The sequence below is a fragment of the Rattus norvegicus genome, chromosome 5 (genome assembly GCF_036323735.1).
Source record: "Rattus norvegicus strain BN/NHsdMcwi chromosome 5, GRCr8, whole genome shotgun sequence".
NCBI lineage: Eukaryota > Metazoa > Chordata > Mammalia > Rodentia > Muridae > Rattus > Rattus norvegicus.
In genome coordinates, this window is record NC_086023.1 from 172,102,022 (window position 1) to 172,126,004 (window position 23,983).

At 50.2% G+C, this 23,983-nt stretch overlaps 2 protein-coding genes across 11 annotated transcripts in view; one reads left to right on the top strand and one right to left on the bottom strand.

The window, feature by feature from the left end:
• The first annotated feature begins 347 nt into the window (after nt 1-347).
• On the top strand, nt 348-12,147 carry Noc2l (NOC2-like nucleolar associated transcriptional repressor). 4 transcript variants are annotated; one of them, NR_174168.1, is made up of 19 exons: nt 348-414; nt 529-687; nt 1,697-1,871; nt 1,954-2,082; nt 3,470-3,590; nt 3,677-3,767; nt 4,718-4,796; nt 4,911-5,021; nt 5,288-5,401; nt 6,160-6,348; nt 6,524-6,663; nt 7,467-7,578; nt 8,561-8,674; nt 9,061-9,162; nt 10,123-10,266; nt 10,391-10,504; nt 10,789-10,938; nt 11,406-11,467; nt 11,718-12,147. NR_174168.1 is itself a non-coding variant. In NM_001399191.1 (19 exons), the coding sequence occupies exons 1-19, from the start codon at nt 389-391 to the stop codon at nt 11,816-11,818; spliced, it is 2,247 nt and encodes a 748-aa protein (NP_001386120.1). In that variant the 5' UTR covers nt 348-388; the 3' UTR covers nt 11,819-12,147. The 4 variants fall into 4 exon arrangements, 2 of the variants coding, with proteins under 2 accessions (NP_001386120.1, NP_001029069.2); NR_174167.1 differs by having other exon boundaries at nt 10,789-10,920; nt 11,378-11,467; NM_001399191.1 differs by having other exon boundaries at nt 10,785-10,920; nt 11,378-11,467.
• Nucleotides 11,879-23,983, bottom strand: part of Samd11 (sterile alpha motif domain containing 11) — a 28,127-nt gene continuing 16,022 nt past the window's right edge. For 3 of the 7 annotated variants that reach the window (XM_039109114.2, NM_001415981.1, XM_039109116.2), the window contains 11 exons: nt 23,480-23,530; nt 19,672-19,796; nt 16,714-16,800; nt 16,426-16,560; nt 14,779-14,941; nt 13,929-14,044; nt 13,742-13,820; nt 13,153-13,664; nt 12,885-13,006; nt 12,617-12,727; nt 11,879-12,500 (listed from right to left, as the gene is read on the bottom strand). In XM_039109114.2, coding sequence (XP_038965042.1) covers nt 12,258-12,500; nt 12,617-12,727; nt 12,885-13,006; nt 13,153-13,664; nt 13,742-13,820; nt 13,929-14,044; nt 14,779-14,941; nt 16,426-16,560; nt 16,714-16,800; nt 19,672-19,796; nt 23,480-23,530 — 1,744 coding nt within the window. In that variant the 3' untranslated portion in view covers nt 11,879-12,257. Of the gene's footprint in view, nt 12,501-12,616; nt 12,728-12,884; nt 13,007-13,152; nt 13,665-13,741; nt 13,821-13,915; nt 14,045-14,778; nt 14,942-16,425; nt 16,561-16,713; nt 16,801-19,671; nt 19,797-23,479; nt 23,531-23,983 lie in introns of those variants that run through there. The other 4 variants (XM_039109112.2, XM_039109113.2, XR_005504352.2 and 1 more) reach the window with 4 other exon arrangements.

A 23,983-nucleotide genomic window follows, 5' to 3' on the forward strand; every position in this document is an offset into this window, starting at 1 on the left:
TTTGCCTACCTCTGAGCGCTGAGATAAAAGGCGTGGGATCCCGCCAGCCCCTTACTTTAAAAAAAAAAAAAGTTTTTTTCCTGGGCGTGGTGGGCAGGACTGTTGGGATTTTCAGCCTTGTTTCCCGGGTGGGAACGGTTGTTAAGGTATTTTATGGAGGGCTTGGAGATGTGCGAGCGGGTCGCACGCGCTGGTGGATTCTTGCGGAACTCAGCACACCTGCTGCGCCGAGAGGACGAAGGCACCCTCCCGCCCCGGGACCGCCCGCACTCGCGCTCGAGAACCTTAAAGCCACCAGCGGGGTAGGACGGGCGGGGCTCGCGAGAGGAAGTCTGGCGGCACAGGGCATTGTGGGCCCGGAAGTGCGGCGCATGCTGCTTTGAGCATCATGGCTGTGTCTCGCTGTCCACGGAGGTGAGTTGAATAAATGGGCGTCCGGACCCCCGGCAGGCGCTCGCCCCCAGGTTCTTTACGTTTCTAAGTGTGGTTGGCGGGCCGGCAGAGGTCTTGACCCGATATAACTTGCAGGCGACTGGCGGAGTTAACAGTCGACGAGTTCTTGGCCTCGGGCTTTGAGTCGGAATCCGAGTCGGAGCTGGAGGACATCAAGGAGCCTGCGGCGAAGGAGAAAAAAGGGCAAAGAGCAGTCGCTAACCGGGAGCAGCGGGGAGCGCACACCTCACCCAGGTGAGCGCCCGCCCCTCCCTCCGGCCCCGCCGCACGGCGATCTGCTTCTGTAGTTCTTTGGTGCCCGTGCTGTGGGTTAGCCGGCTTTGGGCCAGTGTGCGTTAGAAGATAGTGTAGAAGCCTTTTTAAAAACAAACAAACAGGGGTTGGGGATTTAGCTCAGCGGTAGAGCTCTTGCCTAGCGAGCACAAGGCCCTGGGTTCGGTCCCCAGCTCCGAAAAAAAGAAAAAAGAAAAAAAAAAGAAGAAAAAGAAAAAACAAACAAACAAGAAAAGCACTTGGTCCTGGATAAACCAGTGGGTGTGTTGGAGGAAAAATAACTATGGGTAGTAGGGGAAAACAGAGACGGGAGAGCGTGTTTGCCAGGGCAGAGATGGGTGCGGGGCTTGATGTGGAATGATGACAACTTGATCGCAATGTGAGCAAGAACTGCAAAGAAAAAGCAGGCAGCCTTGGAGGAATTGGAGTAGAGAATGGCTGTGGCAGAACAGATCCAGGAAGGTAGCAAATCAAGAGTGACAATAAACGGGCCTGGTTCTATAAAGACTTTTGGTAAAATGGGAAGCTGTCTCAGGGTTGAGCAGCGAATTGACATACAAAAGGAGTCTCTAGGGTTGTGATTGGAAGAGTTGCAACGTTGGAAGTGGAGAGTTTTGAGGGGAAGTGCACACATGGTTTGGAGTTGTTGTGGGAGAGCTAATGACAGTTTACAACAATGAGGTGAGCATGGTAGGTGCATAGCTGGCCAGGGAGTGCCTGATCTTAAGCTGAATTTGAAATGGTTTTGTTGAAACAATGTCAAAGGTGCTGTATATGTGTGATTATGGAAGAAACATGAGCCTGATGATTTACCTCTGGATAATCTTCATGCTTGGTCATTGGTCCTTCCAGGAAGGGGATATATTAATATGACCTCGTTGAGGCAGCAACCAAATTGGCTATGTGGGAGGACAGAAAACTCCTTCCCCTGTTGGCTTTTCACCAGCTTTATTGACACCCATTTTCTCAGCCTGCATAAGGGGCGTGCTTCTGAGCACAAAGACCAGCTCTCTCGGCTCAAGGACAGAGACCCTGAGTTCTACAAGTTCCTGCAGGAGAATGACCAGAGCCTACTGAACTTCAGTGACTCAGACACCTCTGTGGAGGAAGAAGAGCAATTCCACTCCCTGCCAGATAGGCTGGAGGTGAAACCTGGCAGACCTGGGCATTGGGGCACCTATGATTTCTGTACTCTTTCCCAGCTTTGTTCTTTTGAATCTGGTACAGGAAACAAGTGAAACGGAGGAAGATGGAGGAGGGGACAGTGACACATTGCCCAGAGGGCTGCAGAGGAAGAAGAATGAGCCTGTACCTGTGACCCTTGCCATGGTGGAGAGGTGGAAGCAGGGCGCCATGGTGAGAAGCAGTATAAGTCTCCACAGGCAGGAGACTCTGACCTGGCCCATTTGAGGTGTCTGAGACAGTAGGTGAAAAGAGTATGTTTCTGGAAAGTACACAGTGAGGGTCTTTCTAAGTGCCAGGTTCCTCCAGCTATGTCTCCCAATTTGTAATGTGTAGTCCTGCCTACTTCCTTCTCATCCTCTCGGGGTGCTGGCCATTGTGGGGGGGGTGTAGAGTTTGTTTCATTTCCTGTTGCTTTAACAGGATGCCACAGACTGGGTAATTTGTTTTTTGTTGTTGTAGCTTTTGTGCGTGCATGCGTGCGTGTGTTCATATGTATGTATATGTATGTATGTTTCACCTGCATATATGTTTGCGTACCACGTTTACGTTCATTGTTAACAGATGGTTGTGAGCCACCATGTAGTTGCTGGGAATCAAACCTGGATCATTTGGAAGAGCAGTCAGAACTCTTAACTGCCAAGCCATCTCTCCAGCCCCAGACTGGCTCACAGCCCTGAAAGGTGGCAGGTCTAAGAGCATGGTGGTGGTCTTGGTAAAGGCCTGTGTTATGATCCTTGTTAAGTTATGTCTCTCTTGAGTTGTTAGATAGCAAGCCCAGGACGTGTACATTCTAGGTCCTTGAGCTTTCCTGAGGCCTGTCTCTTGTTTTGTTTTTGTTTTTGTTCTGAGACAGGATCTCATTAGTTGTGGCTGTCTTGGAGCTTGATATGTAGAACTGTTTCTGTTTTCTGAGTGCTGGGGTTAAAAGTGCCAAACTTGTTCCCAGTATCTGTCTTATAAGTCAGCTAATGCCAGCATGAAGACCTGAACCTCATTTCATGTAATCTTGATTACTTTTGAAAGGCTCTATTTCCAAATACCACCAAATAAACTTGGATATTAAATTTCTACTACATAAGCTTTTTGGACCATAGTCAGACTTTTAGCATTATTTGTTCACTGGGGAGTAGGAAATGAAGTCATTGTCCTATGAATAAAGGAGATCACTATGTAAATCACCCTGTGGCTAACCTTGAACTCTGTTGTAGTCTCCTTGCCTTTGCTTTCCCTGTGCTGGCATCATAGACATCAGCTATCATGCTTTGCTCTCATATTGGTTTCTTTAGGGAAGGGAGTGGAAAGGGGGAATTCCTATATACTTTCTGGAGTGGTTTGTAATACAGCAATCTCTCCCCTGTCTTCTGGGATTCCTGAGACGTGCTCTTCCTGACCAAATGGGATCAATACCTTTTTTGTTGTTGGCTCATGGTCCAGTGATCTTAGGCCCACAATTGCTCTGGGCCTGAGACTGTGGGTTAGGAGCGTCTTTTCCAGGAGGTTCCTGGAGCCAGGTACTGTGAACTACTCCTCTAGTGATCTTGATCTCTTGCCCCTTCAGCACCACCTTACTCCCAAGCTGTTTCATGAAGTTGTACAGGCATTCCGGGCAGCTGTAGCCACCACCCAAGGAGACCAGGAAGCTCCTGAGACTTGCAGGTTCCAGGTCACAGACAGTGCTGGTGAGCTGGGGACAAGGGACCTGGGCCAGGCTTCAGTGTGAACCTATGTTCCCTATACAGGTGAATAACACTCTTATTCCTTGCAGTGTTCAATGCTCTGGTTACCTTCTGCATTCGAGACCTCTGTGGTTGCCTTCAGAAGCTACTGTTTGCAAAGACAGTAAAGGATAGCAGCCGGTAAGGGGTGGCCAGGGCTTTTGTCGTTAATGTACAGGAGGTCACAGAAAGGCCTAAAGCACAGAGAACAGCTAATAAATACAGATGAGTCATGAACCAAGAGTAGACACAGCTATGTCTTGAGGCAGCAAAAACAGAAGAGCAAAACCTGAAAGAGAAATTGGTGGCTGTTGGTTGATGCATTGGCAGGATGTGTCCATTTAGAGGCAGCAGAGAATGAGGGGGTAAGGGAACCTCTAGATGAGGAGGGTAGACGTGATTGCACAGAAGCCCAGGGCAGTGGCTAATGCACCCAGACTCTGGAGAGCAGTTGTCATGGAGGGGCAGTTCAGGTTGCCTCCTGAATTGGATACAATGCTTAAGGTGTCGCACAGATGAGATGGTGTTAGTTTAGAAACCTGGAAGGTTAGACAGTGGGGTATCTTTATGGACTCTGTTTGTTTGTCCTTGGTACAGCTCTGTAGATTTTGGTAAACATCTGCTGTGTACTAAGCACCCAGACACTTAAGGAATAAGGCATGAAACCCACAGGGAATTAATTGCTGTTGCCAAGTGCTCAGCTATTGTCAGCTAAGGGTCTGGAGTTTTATAAGCACATTTTTTATGGTATGTGGCATATACAGGTCCAAGACACACAACCTGGAGCAGCAAGGGGTGACTGGTTAGGTCCCATGGGTCTCCAATGCTGGCAATGAGTTTGAATGGATAGAACTACAGGGACTTAGAAGAGAAATATATCTGAGAAAGTCCAAGGAAAGATACTTGGGGAAGTTAGACTTGAACTGTGGCCAAGTTGGTGGCCTGTGCAGGGGGCAGGTGTTGCTTTCCTGCCGGGGTCAGTCTGGGCTATACTCAGGGAGCCCCTTGGCTTTGGTGATCGGGTTATCTGACCTTGTGCTTGGGCAGACTTGTGTCTGAATTTCAGGATTGGGTGGGTGTATTCCCTGCAGGATGCTGCTGCCCTCTAGTAGCCCACTGTGGGGGAAGCTTCGTGTGGATGTGAAGACATATCTGAGTGCAGTTGTACAGGTACTGTTCTGGTGGGTCAGGAGTCCCAGGAGCCCTGGTCATGTCTGATAGTCTGGTGCTTCCTACACCCCAGGCTTGAATGACTTTGGGCCTCATTATTCTCCTCTCCTTTAGCTGGTCGCCTCTCTGGCTGAAGCCACGGTGTCTGCCGCTGTCCTGCAGCATATCAGCAGCTTGGTTCCTTACTACCTGACTTTCCCTAAGCAGTGCCGAATGCTGGTCAAGGTAGGTTGGCCCGTCCTACTGTGTTGGTGTAGCTAGGTGTGCATATGCTGCCTTTTCCCTACTCCTGGCTAGGACAGCGGTAGCATTTGTGCCTGTACTTGTTCTACTGCTGCTGTGTCCTCTACCAAGCCAAGGGACCCAGTCTCAGCCCTCAGTCCTTTCAGGGCAGCATTGCTTAGTAATGTGAGAATAGGTTCCACTGAGGCGTGCCTGCTAGCCATGCAGGGTTCTAGGCCAGGAAGGGCAGTGATGTATCTTTTTCTCAGAGGATGATAGTTCTGTGGAGCACGGGTGAAGAATCTCTGCGGGTCCTGGCCTTCCTGGTACTCATCAAAGTCTGCCGGCACAAGAAGGAATCCTTTCTTGGTCCCATCCTGAAGGTAGTGGTAGTCTTCTGTTTGTTCATTGAGTCTAGGTTGGGAATCAGCATGAGCGCCCGGCAGATGGTCTTGGTGGTTGACGGTCCTTACTGGGACTTGACACCAAACTCTGATCACAGTTTTCTTACCAAGAAAATAGGGTGGTGATGGAAACAGACTCCATGGTCTTGTAGGTATTGGTGGTAGTGGTGGGAGGGGGCTCTTTTCCCCTTGGGATGAGGATGTTAAAGGTATAAAATAGGAACATGTCTGAGGCCACAACCAAGATCAGACCCTGCTGTCCAGCTCCAAGCCTGGGGCGGCATCATCTGGAGTCCCGCTGCACAGACTCAGCATGAAGCACAGCATCTTCTGTACTTCTAGCCCTTCAGTCCTGTCCTTGCCTATTCCCCATCTTACCCTTCTCTCTTTTTTTTTTTTTTTTTTTTTTTTTGGAGCTGGGGACCGAACCCAGGGCCTTGCGCTTCCTAGGTAAGCGCTCTAAATCCCCTGAGCTAAATCCCCAGCCCCCATCTTACCCTTCTCTTACCCTTCACTTTCCTCTCTTCTGCATACCTTAGATGATTTGCCTTGAGGCTGGTGGATGCAAATGTGTAGGCTGAGAAACATCAGAGTCTTTGAATGCTGGGAACCATTAAGATTGAGTCTGCAGCTGAGCTTGGGACTGCAGTTCTAATGGAAAGTCCTAGGTGTTGGCAGGGGACTTGGAGCTGGACAGTGGTTGCTCAGGTGGCTCTTAACTTTGGTTTGTCTGTCAGCAAATGTACATCATGTATGTGAGAAACTGCAAGTTCACCTCTCCCAGTACCCTCCCCCTCATAAGCTTCATGCAGCGGACACTGACGGAACTGCTTGCCCTGGACCCCAGCGTCTCCTATCAGCACGCCTTCCTCTACATCCGACAGCTTGCAGTCCACCTGCGTAATGCTATGACCACTGGCAAGAAGGTACGAGGTCAGACCCTTCTAAGCCAGTAGCCCCACCCCAGGCCTTAGGGCATGCTGGACGTCACCTTCTAATGGGGGCGTTTAATGGGAGCAGTCTCCCTCAGCACTCTGGAGGGAGGCTTTGGGTGATTCTGCAGGAAAAATGGGCCTTAGATGTGGATGTCACTCTCACCAGGAGACATACCAGTCTGTGTACAACTGGCAATACGTGCACTGCCTGTACCTGTGGTGTCGAGTCCTGAGTGCCCTTGGTTCCAGCGAGGTCCTGCAACCCTTACTCTACCCTCTCTCACAGATCATCATTGGCTGTATCAAGTGAGTTCAGGGACAGGGCTAAGTTCGATTATCTGGGCTTGGGGGCAGCAAGTTCCTCAGTTATTTAGCAGTGCTCTTGGTTTAGAGCAGAAGTTTCTGATCTGCTAGCTTCTGTGAACTACATTGTACAAAGAATTTTCTCCGGCGCCACACTTTAAATATTAGCTTTTGTGTTTGTGGTTTCTGAGGAAGGGCCTGGGAAGATGACTGGATATAGATCTCAGCCATCTGGGCTTTGCAGTCAGCCTCAACTTAGGTAAATAGGTTAGCTGTCCACAGTGGAGCGCCTGTGTGTTCTGAGGCCTGCTTGGGCCCTCATGCAGTTAGTTGGAGGGCAATCACATCTAGTTCTAAGTGCTTTTGATATGCTGCAAATATGCTGTATACCTCTCTGGCTAGGAGGGGCCTCTGTCCTCCTGAGCTTTCTCCTGACACTGAAGACTGGGCTAGGAAGGGAAGAAGGCAGGTAGTACAGGAAAACAGAGCAGTAGGTGGAGAGGAGAGGAGGCAGGAGTGGAGAGGAAAGGAGTGGATGGCTCTAGATTAAAGCTGGATGGGTGTCTTTCCAGTCCCACAGCTGAGCAGTGGGGCAGTATCCAAGGCCACGTATTTTGGTTGTGCCCTCTTGATTGACTATTTAAATTACTGTTCCCCGTGGGTGCTATGTGTACTCACCCTGTAGGAGTGATGAGAACCCTCCTGTGGCTGGAGCTTGTGAATGGGGAGGAGTCAGAGGCAGTAGGCAGTTAATGCTGATGTTTGGGCCTGGCTGCCTGACTAGGCTCTGCTTCTTCTTTTTCCAGGTTGTTGCCCACTGCCCGCTTTTATCCGTTACGCATGCATTGTGTACGTGCCCTGACACTGCTGTCCCAGACCGTCGGTACCTTCATCCCTGTTCTGCCCTTCATTCTCGAGGTGACTGTGCTTGGCACAACTTGGGTTAGACTTAGAAATGTCTTTTGGAAATCACATCTCCAAGTCTGCCAGTAGTAACTTCTAACAATGGCCCTGTGGCCTCCTATCTTGGCAGTCCTTTCAGATCTGCGTTCAGTCTCTCCAAATCTCACACTTACTATGACACCTTTCTTGTTATCCTAGGTAGACCTTATTCTGACCTCTGCCTTGGTTCACTGTACCTGCCCTTGGGCTCTTCACATCAGGTCCAGATTCACTGAGAAAGTGAACCACAAAGGTTGACACCAAGCCCTCTGCTGACAGAGTGTCACTGCCCTTACTTTAACTTATGGGTAGGATAAAAGGGGAAATTGATCTCAGTTCTATATATTAGTTACTATCCTCTGCTCAGATAGAGAAAGAACATTCTCTGCCCCCAATTAATCATTAATCGTTGTATCTGGTTCAGCTTCCAGCAACTTATTGCTATATAAGTTCTCTTGTCAGGACTTTCTGTCTATGTAGAAGACATAGAAGTTTCTTGTAGAACTTTCCGTCTATGCCTCTGCATGTACCTTGTGGCTCCTTACCTGCTCTGTGTGGGTGTGGTGGGGTGGGGGGTCTCCTAGTAGTTGGGGAGGCATCCTTGGACCAAAAGATTAGGCTAGGCTCCTGTTTTCCTCTTAGGAAGGCCAAAGGATATAGCCTGCAAAGTCTGTGGGGTGTGGAAAACAGTCTTTCCCCTGTCACTTGTCTCTCTCCTCTCTGTGTTTTTTGTTGATGGTTATATCCACAATGCCTGGGATGCATGAGGCCTAGATCCATATAACCACTGTCTCCATAACTTAGGTGTATACAGCAATCCTTATGGTTATCTGCCAAGGGGCTCAGGGCTCTGGAAGGTGAATAGGGTCTGGAGGCTTCTGTGGGGTTTGAGCTGTCTTTAGGTGTGCAGCCTAGTCTTGGGGCATCTCTTTGGATTGGGCTGACACTCTGTGGGTAGATTTTCCAACAGGTGGACTTCAATAAGCGGCCAGGCCGCATGAGCTCCAAGCCCATCAACTTCTCTGTGATCTTGAAGCTGTCCAGCACCAACCTGCAGGAGAAGGCATACCGGGTGAGCCTGACCTCAAGGCCCTCTGGGAAAGGCCTGGGGCTATGTTTCAGGCCGCTGGTATACAAGGGAGGGATTCCCATTGCTCTGCATTTGTGGTTTCTTTTGAGACCAGATCTCTCTATTGTGAGGCCTCACTGTCCTGGAACTTATTAGGTAGATCAGGCTGGCCTTGAACTCTCAGAGTTCCATCTCTCAAATGCTGAGATTGAGATTTCTGTAGTCATAGAGCAATGACTCTTTAATCTCGGTCCCTGTGAAGCTGGGTGTGGCTGCAGGAGGCTGTGAGTTCTGTTTTATAGCCCTGGTCTTGGAGATCGAGCAGAGTCAGGGTGAAATAGATCATGGGCTGCTGGGCTTCACTGATGGAGTTGGGCCTGCCCCCTCAGGATGGTCTGCTGGAACAGCTGTATGACCTTATTATGGAATACCTGCACGGCCAGGCCCACAGCATCGCTTTCCCGGAGTTGGTGCTGCCTACTGTTCTACAGGTAGGTGCTCAGCACCCGACTTCCTTCCCTGGCCAGACCTTGGCATCCTCTTTGTGACTCACTTGGACAATCTTTTAATAGGTTTGTCTTCCCCTTATGTTCTAGTCCTAGAAGACCAGTAACAACACCATGTTTATCTAGCTACCTGGCAGCCAGGTGCCAGTGCAGGTGCATTGGTGCCAGTGCAGGAAGAGAGTGATTATTGCCTTGGTAACTTGAGGAGCTTTTCTCTAGGGACTGTGGAATTAACTTGTAAAGGATTACCAGCCCCTGACAAAGTTGGGCCACTTAATCAGGATCTCAAGGATTTACGGACCCTTCCCCAGGCTGGCTGGAGCCTTCCATAGACTATGGAAGTCTAAAGCCTGGGTTGGTCTGGTCTATATTTTGCTTTCCTATGTGGTCCGAGAATCTGTTTGCTCTCAGCTCAGCGAGTTCCCATCTTGTTGCTCATATCTGAGCTATACCTGTGCCAGGCTCATGCAGACACAGGTGTTCGTGTGAAGGAGGAAGTCACATATATAGCTGTGCACATGCGCTCTATCCCTCTTGCTTCATGATGTGGCACTGGGCTCCCCCTGTGTCCTCTTCACTGATGATGCCAGGTAGTCAGAACACCTTAGTTTTAGGCTCAGCATTTTAGGTGTATGGATGTGTGGATCCAGAGGAGGAGTTAGCAGATGTGTTTTCAGTTAAAATCAAAATAGAAAAAAAAAAAAAAAAAGGTTTTATGGCTTCTACAGCTCTTCAGCTGCTTGCCTCTCAGGCTGCTGCAGAAGCACTCAGACAGCACACGAGTAAAACACATGAGCTACATCTTATGCCTGTTAGACCTAATTAAGACATTGATAGCAGGTCCTTGTGTCTCGTGATTATCACATGGCTTTTCACTACTTGGACCCCTCGGGGGTGAGGAGTGGGACTGTCACTGGAGCTGTACTGAGTCCTTCCTTTCTGCAGCTGAAATCTTTTCTCCGGGAGTGCAAAGTGGCTAACTACTGCCGGCAGGTGCGTCAGCTGCTGGAGAAAGTGCAAGAGAACGCAGAACACATCCGAAGCCTTCGACAGAGAGTGACCTTCAGTGTGTCTGACCAGCTGGCAGTGGTGGGTTGGGGCTTGGCATCTGGACTGGAATGGTGCTGTCTGAGGTCCCAATTAGGGTGTGGTTTAAGGGGGTGTTTAAGGGTTTCCCAGGATGATCGTGGTCCTGAATTTACTCAATCCTTAGGATGCTTGGGAGAAGAAGGTCCGTGAAGAGGGGACCCCTCTCACCAGATACTACAGCCACTGGAAGAAGCTGAGGGACCGTGAGATCCAGCTGGAGATCAGTGGCAAAGAGCGGGTATGGCTGGGGTCTGTGAAGATGGCCTGGTAGAAAGTGGTCAAGCAGGTTACTTGTGAAGGGGTCTGGGCTGAGGGAGTGAAGTTGGGAAAGGAAACAAAAGCAGCAGGGACAAAAGAGGTGAGTTTGAGTGAAGTCTGTACACTGCTGTCCCTGCAGGGCAGCTAGCCCCACGCATTGCTATGGGTGGTACCTGAGGTGGCCTGGACCAAGCTAAGTTCTACCCAGTCCTCTTGGCTCCTCCCCACCCTCATTTGTTTTCTGTGTTTGGTCCTTGAAGCTAGAAGACCTGAACTTCCCAGAGATCAAAAGGCGGAAAGTAGAAGACAGGAAGGATGAAGACAGGAAAGAATTAAAAGACCTGTTTGAGTTGGACAGTTCTGAGGGAGAGGACAGCACAGACTTCTTTGAGAGAGGTGAGGCCTGAGGTGGGAGTGGTTAAGACTTGTGTGTGTCTGGGACATTCAGATCTGGCTGGTGGGCAAACCTGTTTTGTTGTTGTTTTTAATTTTTTATGTCTCTGTTTTGCCTATGTGTATGTCTGTATCACAGATCCCCTGAGACTGGAGTTAGAGACATTTGTGAGCCTCTATGTGGGCACTGAGAGTCAAACTCAGGTCTTTAAACCACTGAACCATTTCTCTAGCCCATCTCTAGATCTGTTTCTTATACTACTCAGTGGCCCCTAAGTTTAAGCTGGGCACTCAGTATGGGTAATTGTCACCATGCTGGGGTCTCCATATAGGTGACAGAAAGGGCTGGTGGCCCCCTTGCCACTGCTGAGACCTGGGCCCCTGTTGGATGTCCAGAGGGCTGCTGGGCTTGCCTTGCACCTGTGGTTTGCATGTGTCTGTGATGCTTCTTCACTTGCAGGAGTTCCTGGGCTCCTGGAATCTCACAGAGGAATGAAAGAAGGAGGTCAGGAGGAAGAACATAAGGAAGATAGTGACAGCAGTTCAGAGGGTAAGTGGTTTCTGTTATGAAATAGGCTGGCCCTGGAGTCTGTCTTAAGGCGAGGCCATGAGAAGGCAGCTCTAAGCCAGGCTTATGTCCCTCCCTGGGGTGCCAGGCCAGCTGCTCTGTACTCTCTAGCAACCAGCTATAGCACACTGATAAATTTAATTAAAGCTGTAATTAATTAGTGATGAGTAAATAAATTCTAAGGCTTTTTCATGATGTAGCAGAGTTTATGTAGCCTCTTCTTTCTCTGTAGATGGAGACACAGACACAGGGGTGGATCTGAGTGAACTGTGGCAGCTGGCTCAGGGACCACAGGATGAGCTAGAGGATCTTCAGCTCTCAGAAGAGGACTGAGGGCCTCCTGCCAGCTCCTGGAGGCCTTGAGGACAACAACTGTTTTGCAAGAGGACAGGAGACAGTAAACAGGGTTTTATTGTTACAGCACAACAGAACAAGTGTTCTAAGAGCCATTATGACCCTGAAAGAGAACTATTTCTGCAGAGCCTTCTGCTGCCCCAAGCAGGAGGCTGACCCTGACCTACAGAGTTGTCCCAGTTCAGAGTGGGGAGGGTGGCTCCATGGCCTCTCCACTTTGTCTTTGGTTTGTCTGCAGACCTCTGCAGTTATCCCTAGAAGGTGAATCCATTACTTTCTTATTAAGCCATATGTTTTCCTTTTAAAAATACTCTTGGCATTTTTGCATCTAAAAAGGGGAAATACCCTGGGGGTGGGGTGGGGTGGGGTGGGCAGTTTGACTGGGTGTTAGGGAGTATGATGGATGCCTGCTAGGTCATTAGAGAAGCTGGGAAGGATCTGGGGCCCCTGGGAGCAGAGCTATGGTCCCTGACCCATTCTCCTGCTTTGGTGAGGCTTGGCCTGTGGGCAGGTGGGTCCCTTCATATGGGGAGGTGGTGGTTGCTGGGGACAGAGGTTGATGTCCTGGGCTGAGCACAGGTGCTTGCAGGCTTGGTGTCTGCACTGGCAGGGCCACAGGGAAGCTGGCCATGTAGAAGACACGGCCCAGGCGCTTGGCCACCTACAAAGAGATGAAGCTGGGTGAATGCCTGCTAGTTAAAGGGGCATAGGTACAACTCCAGGTACAAAGAATCCTTATGCCCTTTCTAGATGGATAAAAGCACTGGACATACTTACTTGTGCCCTGATCTTGAGGGCAGGCCCAAGCTTCAGTCCCATGGTGTTCAGAAGGTGCTCTTCTGTCAGTAGAGGCAAAGTTTCTCCATCTATTCCTTGTTCTCTGAATACCTGGGGACAAGTTAGGCCCATAGAGTAGAGTTGTACGTCTTACATGGAGAAATAACTCAGAAAAAGGAAAGTCCTTCTTTCGTGGGGTGTAGAGACTGGGACATTGCCCAGAACTGGGCCTCTTGGCCAAGCCCTAGGGACCTGCCACTCCCCTCACCCTGGCATACTCGCCACAGCCAGAAAGGCCCCCCACGAAGTTGCAGACATCATCTACAGTCCACTTGTTGATATCCTCAGGACCTGTGGTCTCCTCGTCAGTGAAGAGTCCCCCCATGGTGCCTGGAGATAAAAAGGATGTCACTAGGGCTTGGGCTTTTCCATTTCTTTGCCTCCTTCCCATTGGCTGGCCTTTCTCTTAGTTGGCTCAGTGACAGGATTTTTCTCCCCGTGGAACCCCCTATCAGTGGGTGGCTAGGGTTGCCCACCTGTGTGGAAGTAGGGGCTGACTGCCCCACAGGGGAATCCCAGGGGCAGAGGAGGGGGCAATGTGGACCCTGATAGAAGCCCCTTTCCTTCTGCTCTGGTCCCTCCTGCTGGGACTTGGCTGGGAGTAGAGGCCCCTCCCCGGGCAGCTGCTATCTCAGGGTCCTCTCCATCTGAGTCCTTGGATGGCTCCTCAGAGACATCTTGAGCCCAGAGGCCAGCCCTTGTTGTCTCCTTAGGCTCGCTGGGCTGAGCTGAGGCAGCACCAAGACTCCCCTTTTGGGACCGGCTTCGGGCAGACTCCTTGGCTGGAATAGGGGGTCCTGGGCCTGGGGGTCCCTGGGGTGGCAGGGCCAGTAGTGGTGCTGAGCCATGTTTCAAAACCAGCATGGAGCCACGTCGTTGGAGCTCGTCAGGACCCTCAGGGATATGCAAGGCCACCTCTGGCGCCAGTAGCTGTGGCCGGTGAACACTGCCCAGTTCTTTCTGCCTAAGCAACTCAGACATCTCCAGCCTGGACCAAAAGGACAGATGGTGGGAGTCAGCCTGGGCGTGCTTAAAACTACTCCCTCTGATCTTCCAGGTGCTTACCGAGCCAAGCTCTGCTTCCGTAGGAGCTCCTGTTGCCGAGCTAACATCTCAGCCTGGGCAGAGGGCAGGAAGCTGTAACCTGGGATAGAAAAACGACTGTTGACACTGGACTGCTCTGTTCTGCTTTTATCCAGCTGCCTAAAAACCTTATAGAGATACAAACAGCTTACATACCCGACTTTCTCACCTGGGGTCTGACACAGAGCTGTGGGCATTCCAAAAAAAGGAGGCCGGAGATGGGAACCCATTGTGATGTGGGGGGCATTCTGGGGCGGCAGCAAAGGGGGTGGCTGTGACAGCTCCCTGTGGACAGCAGAATAGTGAGCACATGCCTGGTTCCATCTGTGCACACCCCTCTTTCCTGTGGCCACCTCTGGGTGCACCCCTGCTGACCCCTCTAGCTGCTGACCCCTCCGGTGGTCATTGATTTGCTGGTTATGACTTCAGCTTGTATACACGCGCGCGCACACACACACACACACACACACACACACACACACACCCACACACCCACCCCTGGGCTTCAGCTTGTATACACACACACCCGGTCTAAGCAAGCAGCTCCAATTAATCTCCCTGTCAGCACAGAGGAGATGACCCTGTGGGCCACACTGCATCAGTAATTAATGGGGTGGAGGGAACCTCTCATCCTGAGCAGTGAGGGGAGAAGCACAGGACAGGGCAATTAGCCACAATTCATGGATGTGGCAGATGCAGTCTGAGGCAGGTTGGGGAGAGATAGGGTGTGTTTTGGAAACCCGGGGCCCCTGGTTTGTACTGTGGACATCTCTGATGTCTCTATGGAATTATCGCAAGATGGAGGGAGTGTATATCCTTAACTCCAAACCCTCTGGCTGGTGGGAATTCTAGGTGATAAGTGGGTTATTCCTTGCTTTTCTCTAATAGCTTCCTGCAGTGGACCTCAACCATGGTGAATGCAGTATCCATATATATGTGATGGAGGACTCAAGGGAAAGAGAGGGTTGGCCTTCTCAAGTAACAAGCACAGGGACCTTGCAGAAATTCCGTCTTAGTACCTTTCAGAGAAGGATGTGGTAGCAGCTGGAACGGTTCCCTCCCGGTGTTGAACTAGGCCTTGCTTCCGCCGATGGCCTGCTGTAGATGAGGGCAGGTGTACTTCCAAACTACTGGGACCCCTCAGTGTTGCAGTTGCCACTTCCTGCCGTACCCTTAGCAGATCTGGGAAGGGAGGTGATAGCAGTGACCCAGATAAGCTCCCCTAGGGTTTCCCCTTTCTATTGGTGAGCAGGGCAGTGTCCCAGTGAAGGTAAGAACAGGATGGGAGGAGGATACTCTCACATTGTTCTGAGCCTGGTTTTGTGTCACGGGCTGGAGGATTAGCAAGGAAGGCAGTTTACACCTACAGGGTGCAGCCAGGCAAGTGAACTTGGAAAGGAATGTGAATGTAAGTCGGTAACCAAAATGAGCTGGGAAAAAAGGGCTCCAACATGTAAAGTATTGGTGCTAATGTGTTTTGAACCTTTACAAGGTCAGAGGCACAGGGCTGTTCCAAGTTGGTGAGTGGGGCAAGAGAATGGATTGGGAGGGGACCTCGAACAGAAGGCTGCCCTGGTACCTCCTTTCTAGACCGGAGGCAAGAACAGGAAGGACTTATCAACCCCACAAAGCAATTCATAGCATACATGGTTGTAATAGCAGATACCATTAACTAGCAGTAACACAGTCATAGTCTAGTTTGGTTGTGATGTTCCCCATCGCATCTATGAAGAGAGGAGGCTCCTAGCCTCTTTAGTCCCCCTAGCTAAGCTCCACTTCTCTGCTACTTTGCTGCTGCCTGTTTATAAATTAAGTAACTGAAAAGGGGAGGTGGGTCTAGCTAGGGCTTGAAGCCAAACCCCAGAGCCTAATAAGCCCAATCCACCCCAGTCATACTCCATGCAATGGTGATTGACAATCAGCTTGCTTGGACAGTCTCCTGCACAGGCCAGCAGAGCTAGGGAAGCAATTAAAAAGAAAGATTTTTAAATTATTAACATTTAGTGAATTATTCAGGCTCTTGGTGCCTGAGCTGCCCTGGGGGACAGTGCCTTCTGCAAGAATCAGAAATCCTATTCCCTTCCCTGAGCTCCTAGCCACTTGTGCCAGAAAAGACAAGATTTCCCCAGTGCTATAGCTGCAAAGGGTGTCTTAGCTCCTAGGTAGCAAGGATAATGCCTCAAGGCTTGGCTTCCCTCAAGCAACCAGGGGCACTAGTGGTCACATCCCGACTGTGACACAGGTTCCTATTTATGCCATGCCCTCCTCCCTGTATGACAACAACAACAACAACAAAAAACTGTAAAGTCTGATACAATATCAACATGACCACAGATTCATGGTATTGCACAGACTGCTCTGGGAGTGAGGAGAACCTAGCATAGGCCAGAGGCCACATCTTTTCAAGAAAGAACAGGTGAACAAATTCTTCTGTCCCACCCTCACCTGGGCTCTCCTCAGGGATGAACAGTAGAGGGCTGAGAATGATGAGACAGTTAGGCTGTATCACTATCTGGAAGCCCTTCTATGTATCCAATACTGGTCTTGGTGTTGACCTCCAAACATCCAGATCCTTTTCTTGGGGTAATCTTAGTAGTACACAGGATGGAAAGGTAACAGAGTTGGCACATTTGAAGTTGAGTGCTGGGGGTGGGGGTGGCACATACCGTGGCTAGGGATGCCCAAGTGGTAGAGACGTTGAGTTTCCTCAAAGGGACCAGCCTCACTCAGGGCTGACATAAGCTGATGGTAGTGGTCCTCAGGGGCCATTGTGGACTCCAGCTCTGGGAGCAGCAAAGTCTCTGTAGACAGAGCACGTGGTGAGGGCCAAGGGAAAAGTCAAGGCCTCCTCTTATGGTTTCCACCAAGGTCTGGGGAGCCCCTCAGGACACAGGAATTCTTTGCTCCCTCCAATTTCCTGTGACCTGCCTCCCTTTCCTGAGTCAGGCTTTCACCTTGGGGGGCCTTGCTTCGGGCCTTCTTCTCTGAAGAACAGTCACTGGTAATGTAGGGGCAGCTCAGCCTCTTGCCCAACAGGTCACCTGTAGAGGATAAAGTGAACCCCATCCAGTGCCTCATGGCTTTGGGAGAAGGCCATCTCTGCCTTAGCTCAGTTTGGAACCCCAACCACCATTATGTTCTCCCTGGAAATTAAAGCCCCTGATGATCTGGTGTCCCAGGCTAGAGAACACTATGACAGGTAGATGCGTATGAGTAATGGTAGATGAGTATGGTAAGGACACAAACCAATCCTGATGCTGGCCTTCCGCATGTAAATAGAAATAATGAGAATTCCACATCAGAGTTTCCCCAGTCTCCTGTAAGTTCATGTGCTTCCCCAGCCTCTCCGTGGGGGAACCGAGTGCCCTGCCTTTGCCTCCTAGGATAGGGTTGGCCCCTGTGCAGGTGTTGGGGAGGCAAGTCTAGATACTTCAAATCCCAACCTACGTCATTCTGAGTCTTCACAGTCCTGCCACCAGAAGCTCAAGTTCTTCTCCAAGTAACTTCCGCTACACGTATGACTCAGAAAGGAAGTCCTTGTCTCTCTCTTTGGCGGTATTTGCCCACCTGCATATCGAGGTTCTGGGCTCTTGATGGGACTCGTAAGCAACTCACCCCATAGTACACAGCCTATATGTGCTGTACTTTCATGAGGCCAGGCCCAGCCTCTGCTTACCATATCCTGAGAGGTCATACATACCCCCAGGCGCCAAACCTCAAGCATTAATTGACCCAATTCCAGACCGGCCTAAACACTGTTGCCCAACCTCCTCTTGAGCTCCCGCCCTGAGGCTAGGGTCTTTGCTGAACAGCCCATGCCATCAAGGCTTCAAGCTAAAGTTCCTGTCTCTGCCCTCCTTATCCTGAGTGTGGGGGAATAATTTTGTGGGTGATCCAAAATCTCTAATGCCCAGTAAGGGCTGCTTCTACATGTGTGCCTACCCTCCCCCAAAGCTGGTGGTACCAGCACCAAAACTGAATTCCATTTTTTAAAATTCCTTAATCTGTCATTTTTTATCTGATTGGGGAAGTGCGGGAGTAAAAACACTGATCAATCTCCACATTACAGCTGACAGAATGGTGCTAATAACTTATTGATCGCAACTAACTCACTGCTGTTAGTCTAGCAGGCTATCTCAGCCTCTGCCCCAGAGAAAGACAGCACCTACTGTCTGGACAAGGGTTCTGCCCATAAGATCTCAAGGCAGATGGATCCGGCAGACAGCTAATGGGTGGCTTTACTTGGGACCTCCAATATTGTATCAAAGACCAGTGAGCAGAAGGGGCAGCTGCTGATCTAGACAGGGAGGAGGTCCCTTAGGATTGTGTAGCCTGGTCTCATCACTTTACCTGTTGTTCTTGTCCCAACCCACAGCTCCCCTTAAGGATTAGGCAAGGGCTCTTTTCACAGCAGTCTGTCTGCAGTCTGTCTGTTCCCACATTAGAAGTGGCTACCCCCAAAGGAGAGGGGGAGGGGAGGGAGGGACAGGGGAGAGAGAGAGAGACAGAGACAGAGAGAGAATGTTCTAGAGTTTGGGTAACAGTCTGGTGGAGATGACCACGGAGTAGAGGCTCAAATAAGACTCAGTTCTGTAGCAGACTTAATGAAGCCACATTCACTCCCAGCACACCAGGGTGCTGCTAGCATCAGGGAGTCACTGTAATTGCCTGATGTGTAATAGGAAGATGCACAAAATCATAAAACCTGCTCCGAGCTCTGTAGTTCTCTCTGGTTCAGGGAGCAGAGGTACAGTGAAGGAATGAACACCTAAGGTCTGAAAGCCCCAAGGAAGTAGGGACAAGATCTTAAAAAATGCATATATGTGAAACTTGGGCACAATACACACTCCCATAGTTATGCATAGTATGAACTTCTGCATGCAGTGCAAAAGGAGGAGTAGCCAGACACATGACTAAACATCATGGAGAAATGTGTGGTACACAGCCACAACAAGCATCATCGTGGCTCTGGGAGGAAGTATGCACACACATGCGCACACACACACACACACACACACACACACACACACACACACACACACACTTTTGCACCCAAGGCGGTCTCTCCATAGGCAGGTACAGGGGAGGGCCTGTGAGCTCAGCACATCTCAATCACTACAGACTCCCTTGGCTCTACCCAATCAATGGAGCAATTAGATTTTCCCAGCTGCTTGCTCAGCTGCTTCTGTCTAACTGCGCCTCCCCCAGGTCCTCAGAGGTTCCAGGAGCCCTACCAGTCCACAAGGCCTTTCAAACACATGGGGCTTTGATAAGGATGTCCACTCTGATGCACCACACCCACCCACCCTTCTAAGCACTGCAGCCTCTACCAGAAACATCCCATCTAGGACAGAAAGGCCCCTCGAGGCCCCTGAAACTCACTGAAGCCTTATGGCCTGCTTTCCCCCAACTGTCATGATCTCGCCAAGTTGCTTTTCTCCTTCTGAACTCCCATGGCGTCCTGGGTAGGCCTGGGAGCCCTAATGTATACACTTTGCTCTCTTTGCTCAGGTTCAGGACCCCAGGGAGGCAGAATATACTTTTGCTACACGAGCCATTCTGCAGTGGGCAGTTCTGAGCTTAGGAGAGGCTTGCATATGTGTCCCTTTGAGGAAAGGGTAGTGGGTCTCAGCCACTCTAAACCCACTCCAGCGAAAACCATAATGGAGCAGCCTCCTGCAGCCCTGTCTGCCCCGCTGGCTGGGATTAACACAATTCCCGTCACATGTAGCCCCAGGGGAAAGCCAGCCTCACACCTCCCCCCTCCTCCGCTGGCCTCTGGCTGCCAGCCAAAGTGCTCCGGGCCCAGAGCTGCTGGTCAGAGACTTGGGGAGGACAGTAGGCTGTCCTTAGTCAGGATAGCTGTGGCCACATAGTCCCCCCTCACCCTTGATATCTCTTGGTTTCCTCACCTCCGGGTCCAAGGCCAATCTCCACGTTGCCTCTCTGGAAGTCACAGTGTCTTGGATGCTCAGGCATAACGAGGCAGCGGCTTCGATGTACACTGGATATAAGGGTGGGGAGGTCGTTGTCCTGGCTGCATCAGAGCAAGATAGGCCAGGCCATGAGCTGCCTCATGGGTTGGGAGTCTGGCACATAGGTAACATGTGGGTGCATGACTTATGGGCAGTATGCGCCGAGTATGCAAAGCCAGTGCAGCTCTGACAGCACATACATGTGCACGCCTACTACACAGACCAAACAAAAGCCAGCACCTGGCATTTAGACCCAATTGCAGTTCTAAGGCAGCCCCTCCAGCCATTCTTTGCAGAGAAAAGTATGCCCTCCCCGCCTTTGAGGGCAGCCTGCAGAGAAGGTAAGCTGTCACACACACTGCCAGTTCTGGCAGCAAGAACATGGCAAATATTTCCTAGTTCTTAGTTTTTTTTTTAAAACAAGGACACTGAAGTTCTGACCAGAGCTCTTTAGCTGACAAGACTCATGCTCATTAGCAGAGTGCTAGCAGGCCTACGTGACACACCATCCATGGGTGGGTTCAAGACTTCTAGTGAGGCCCTTTTGGCTTGGGATAACAGCATTTAACTCCTTTTTTTTTCCTGTGTTTCTTCTGCTTGCTGAGTCAGCTGAATCTTCCTCCACGGAGCCCCATAGAGGAGAGGATGTGTAAGTGGGGATACCTTACCCTGCAGTTCTGTAAGCACACCCACATCAGTAGCGAAGGGAGAAACAGGAAGCCAAAGCCAGGGCAGGAACAGTGGTGCCCAGCACTCAGCACAAACCCTCCGTGGCCCACCTGTGACAGAGCAGCCTTGGATTCTGGCAGAGTGTCTACGAAGTGACCTGGGAATCAACTCTAAACCTCATTAAATAGCTTCCAGCCCCTGCCCGGGGTGACTGGAGCTGGGCTAATCCAGGACTGGCACCTAAGCAGATAAGTTTCATCAGCAGACACCCCAGAGGGGCCCAGCCTAGAGGCCCAGATGTGGTGTTCTCCCCACCCCAGCACGACAGCCCCAGAGGGCAGGTGGGGGTGTAAGTACTTTATAGGATTAATTGGCATGAGACTCATCCCCCTGCATCCTCATCAGTGTTAGGGTGTCAGAGAGAAATGCTATCTCAGCATGAGGGAGTTGTGGCACAGGCTGCAGTAGCTTCAGAGTGGCTCTGATGAGGACCTCCTTCTGGTTAGGAGGGGAACCAGTTTCTCTAGGAGGGGGGCAGAAAGTCTATTCTCTGTGAGCACAGCCTGGCCCACAGAAAAAACGTGAGGTCTCCTAACTGGACCTATCTGGAAAAGCCTGGTGACATCACTCGCCAGGCACTAGATAACATGATTCCTTGTGAAACCTGGTCAGAACAGGACTTGGCACATCCATCTCTCATTCTGCCTTGGTAGCTTGTTCTATGAGCCCAACGGTGACCCAGTTCTGAAAAAAAATCTGTTCCTATAGCTTGGTCATTCAATGAAAAAAATGCTGATTTTATATAGATCTGAAAAAGTTCCACATATACATGTCTGGAGATTCATTAATTTTACCCTTAGCTTCATGGCATTGGGTTCTTTTTTTTTTTTTTTTTTTTTTTTGTTCTTTTTTTCAGAGCTGGGGATCGAACCCAGGGCCTTGTGCTTCCTAGGCAAGTGCTCTACCACTGAGCTAAATCCCCAACCCCAGCATTGGGTTCTTGAAGCTACAGTGCTCCCTCTGCATCCCACTGCACCCTACCACAAGTTCCATGGACCAAGCCCTGACTATGTCAGGAGGTTGAGGCATGGATGAAGAGATGGTCATGGAAGAGCCAAGATGCTACCAGGAGAGGATCATGAGGCCAGAAAGAGAAAAAGATTGGTTTAGCCTTCTGAGGTCTCCACCCTGTTCCTTCTGTGTTATCCTGAAATCCAGACTTGTTTCCTTCCCTGTCAGTTTAGGAACTCTGAGGTGCCAGAGGCTATATTGCCCAAGGCTTCACAGACAGAAGCAGGCAGGCAGTTTCACTGCAGGGTTTGTCAGAGGACTAAAGACAGGTGGATCAGTGGAAACAAGTGAACAGACAGGCGGATCAGACACTCAGACACAGATTCATGGACAGGAGAAAGAGTAGGCAGGCCAGCAAGGCAGAACAAAGAGCCAGATGGGGGTAGCACAAAGCAGCTGGGCTCGGCCACCTGCAGACCGTCCTTTCTAGACACTAGTTCCACCGGTAAGTGAGCTGGAGGTCGTCAGTATCCCTTGGCCTGCTGTTTTCTTCCCTTCATTTTGGTATAATCCTGGCTCTTGGAACTAAGGGCTTCTTGAGGGACACCAGACTGCAGCTGTTGACACTGTGACAAACCTGTGTGGGTGCATCCTCACTAAAGCCTGGTGGATACGGGGAAGGACACAGGAGAAGCACAGCCACCAGTTTCCCTACCACTTTTGCTAACAAATTTATCATGTAGCATTTAAAGTGAAAGGGTCATAAAATATCATCAGTGTTCATAAGGGTTCGTTAAAATGATCATTTGAGCTGGCAACTCTACAATGAGGTAGAAATAAGTTTAAAGATGTTTTTATGGTAATTCAACCCCAGGATGCAGGTGTTGTTAATCACACAAATAACGCATCTGACAAGAAGCCAAGACAGATACCTCAACTCTGGCTCTGAGCACAGGCAGCTAGTCCCTTCCTAATGGACTTCTTTGATGTGTTCCCCTGAGACGCTGAGATAAGCCTAGACCCCACTATGCAAAAGCTACAGCTGAGCATAGTTCTCCCTCAAGAACTGGGAGACCGGCTGGATCCTCCCACACTCCAGCTTCCTTACCTGGTAACTTCGTTTTCATCTCTTTGCTACATCCTACATTTGCAGCCTCCACCATGCTTCCATATCATGAATGATATGACGTGAATATGATGTAAATCATATCATGTAGTCCCAAGAAAACACCTGACCTGAGGCAGGGGCCCCTCCAAAAATGATCTTTTCAAAACACACTTCCTTGGTGGAGAGCTTTCTGTGCCTTCTTTCTTGAGTATAAAACCCAACGTGCCCAGCATTCAAGGTCCAGATCTTTAGCCTCCACCTGGCCAGACCTGTGGCTCATATCTTCCTCCTCCCTCCCTCCCTCCCTCCCTCCCTCCCTTCCTCCCTCCCTCCCTTCTTCCCTCCTTCCCTCCCTCCCTTCCTCCCTCCTTTTCTTCCTTTTTTCCTTTGTTTCTTTTTTGTTTGTTTGTTTTGTTTTGTTTTGAGACAGGGTCTCTCTGTGTAGTCCTAGCTGCCCTTGAACTCACTCTGTACACCAGGCTGTCCTCAAACTCACGTGTTCCACCTGCCTCTGCCTCCTGAGTGTGCCACCACTGCCTCTTCCTTCGTTCTGACACAGCTTTGCACACACCCTTTGCTCCAGTGAATTCTCATATGACCTTCAGGATACAACCATACATCACCATTCTCTCCCTTGGCCCGTCTCTGGGAGGAATATCCGAGAATATTACAGTCTCGGTCTTCGAGCAGGAGGATACAAACGGACAGTCCCCTCAGGGACGGTATAGGTAGGATCCTAGTACCCACCTTCCAGGTCGTGCAAAAAGCCATAGAAAACCTGGTGGGCTCTCAGATCGCATTGACTCGTATTGACTGAATAAGAAAAGGGTCCATAGGCAGAGGAGGAAGAAAGGCAGGCAGTGTAGACCTAATAATCAAGTCCAAGGAGAAGCGAAGCAATAAACCCCCCATTGCCTGTGAGGTGTGAGTAGACATCTCACGAACTTGGACTCCTACCTGCAGGATGTTTCTCTGAAGGAAATATTCACATCCCAGTGGGTGTGGACTCTAAAAGGGGGAAAACAGAGAGTCAGCAGAGCTCCAGAAATATACCTGGACAGAAGGGCGTACACAAATCTGGTTCTAGCAGCTGGACCAGTGGTTAGAATAGTGCCCCATGCCAAGTTAAACGCACTGGCCAAGCTAGAGTCCGCTTCTGGCTTTACCAGAAGTGAATGAGGACAACAGTCCTGACCTCACTTCACTTTACCAAAGTAGCCTTGCTACAGGCTTCCTCACACCGTGCTTATTGTACTGAATTGAGTTGTTAGGACTGCTTCACACAGTGTGTGACCACAACAAGGAGATGCTTTACAGCAGCCACCTGAGGCAGACTTGGAGCATCCACACCCTCCAGGCCCTACTGCCACCAACCCTAACCCTAAAAGTGACCTCTGCACAGACACAAAGTGCCTGGATGTTGTGTCAAGAAAGGTTTCTGCCTGTACTTGCCCCTCACAA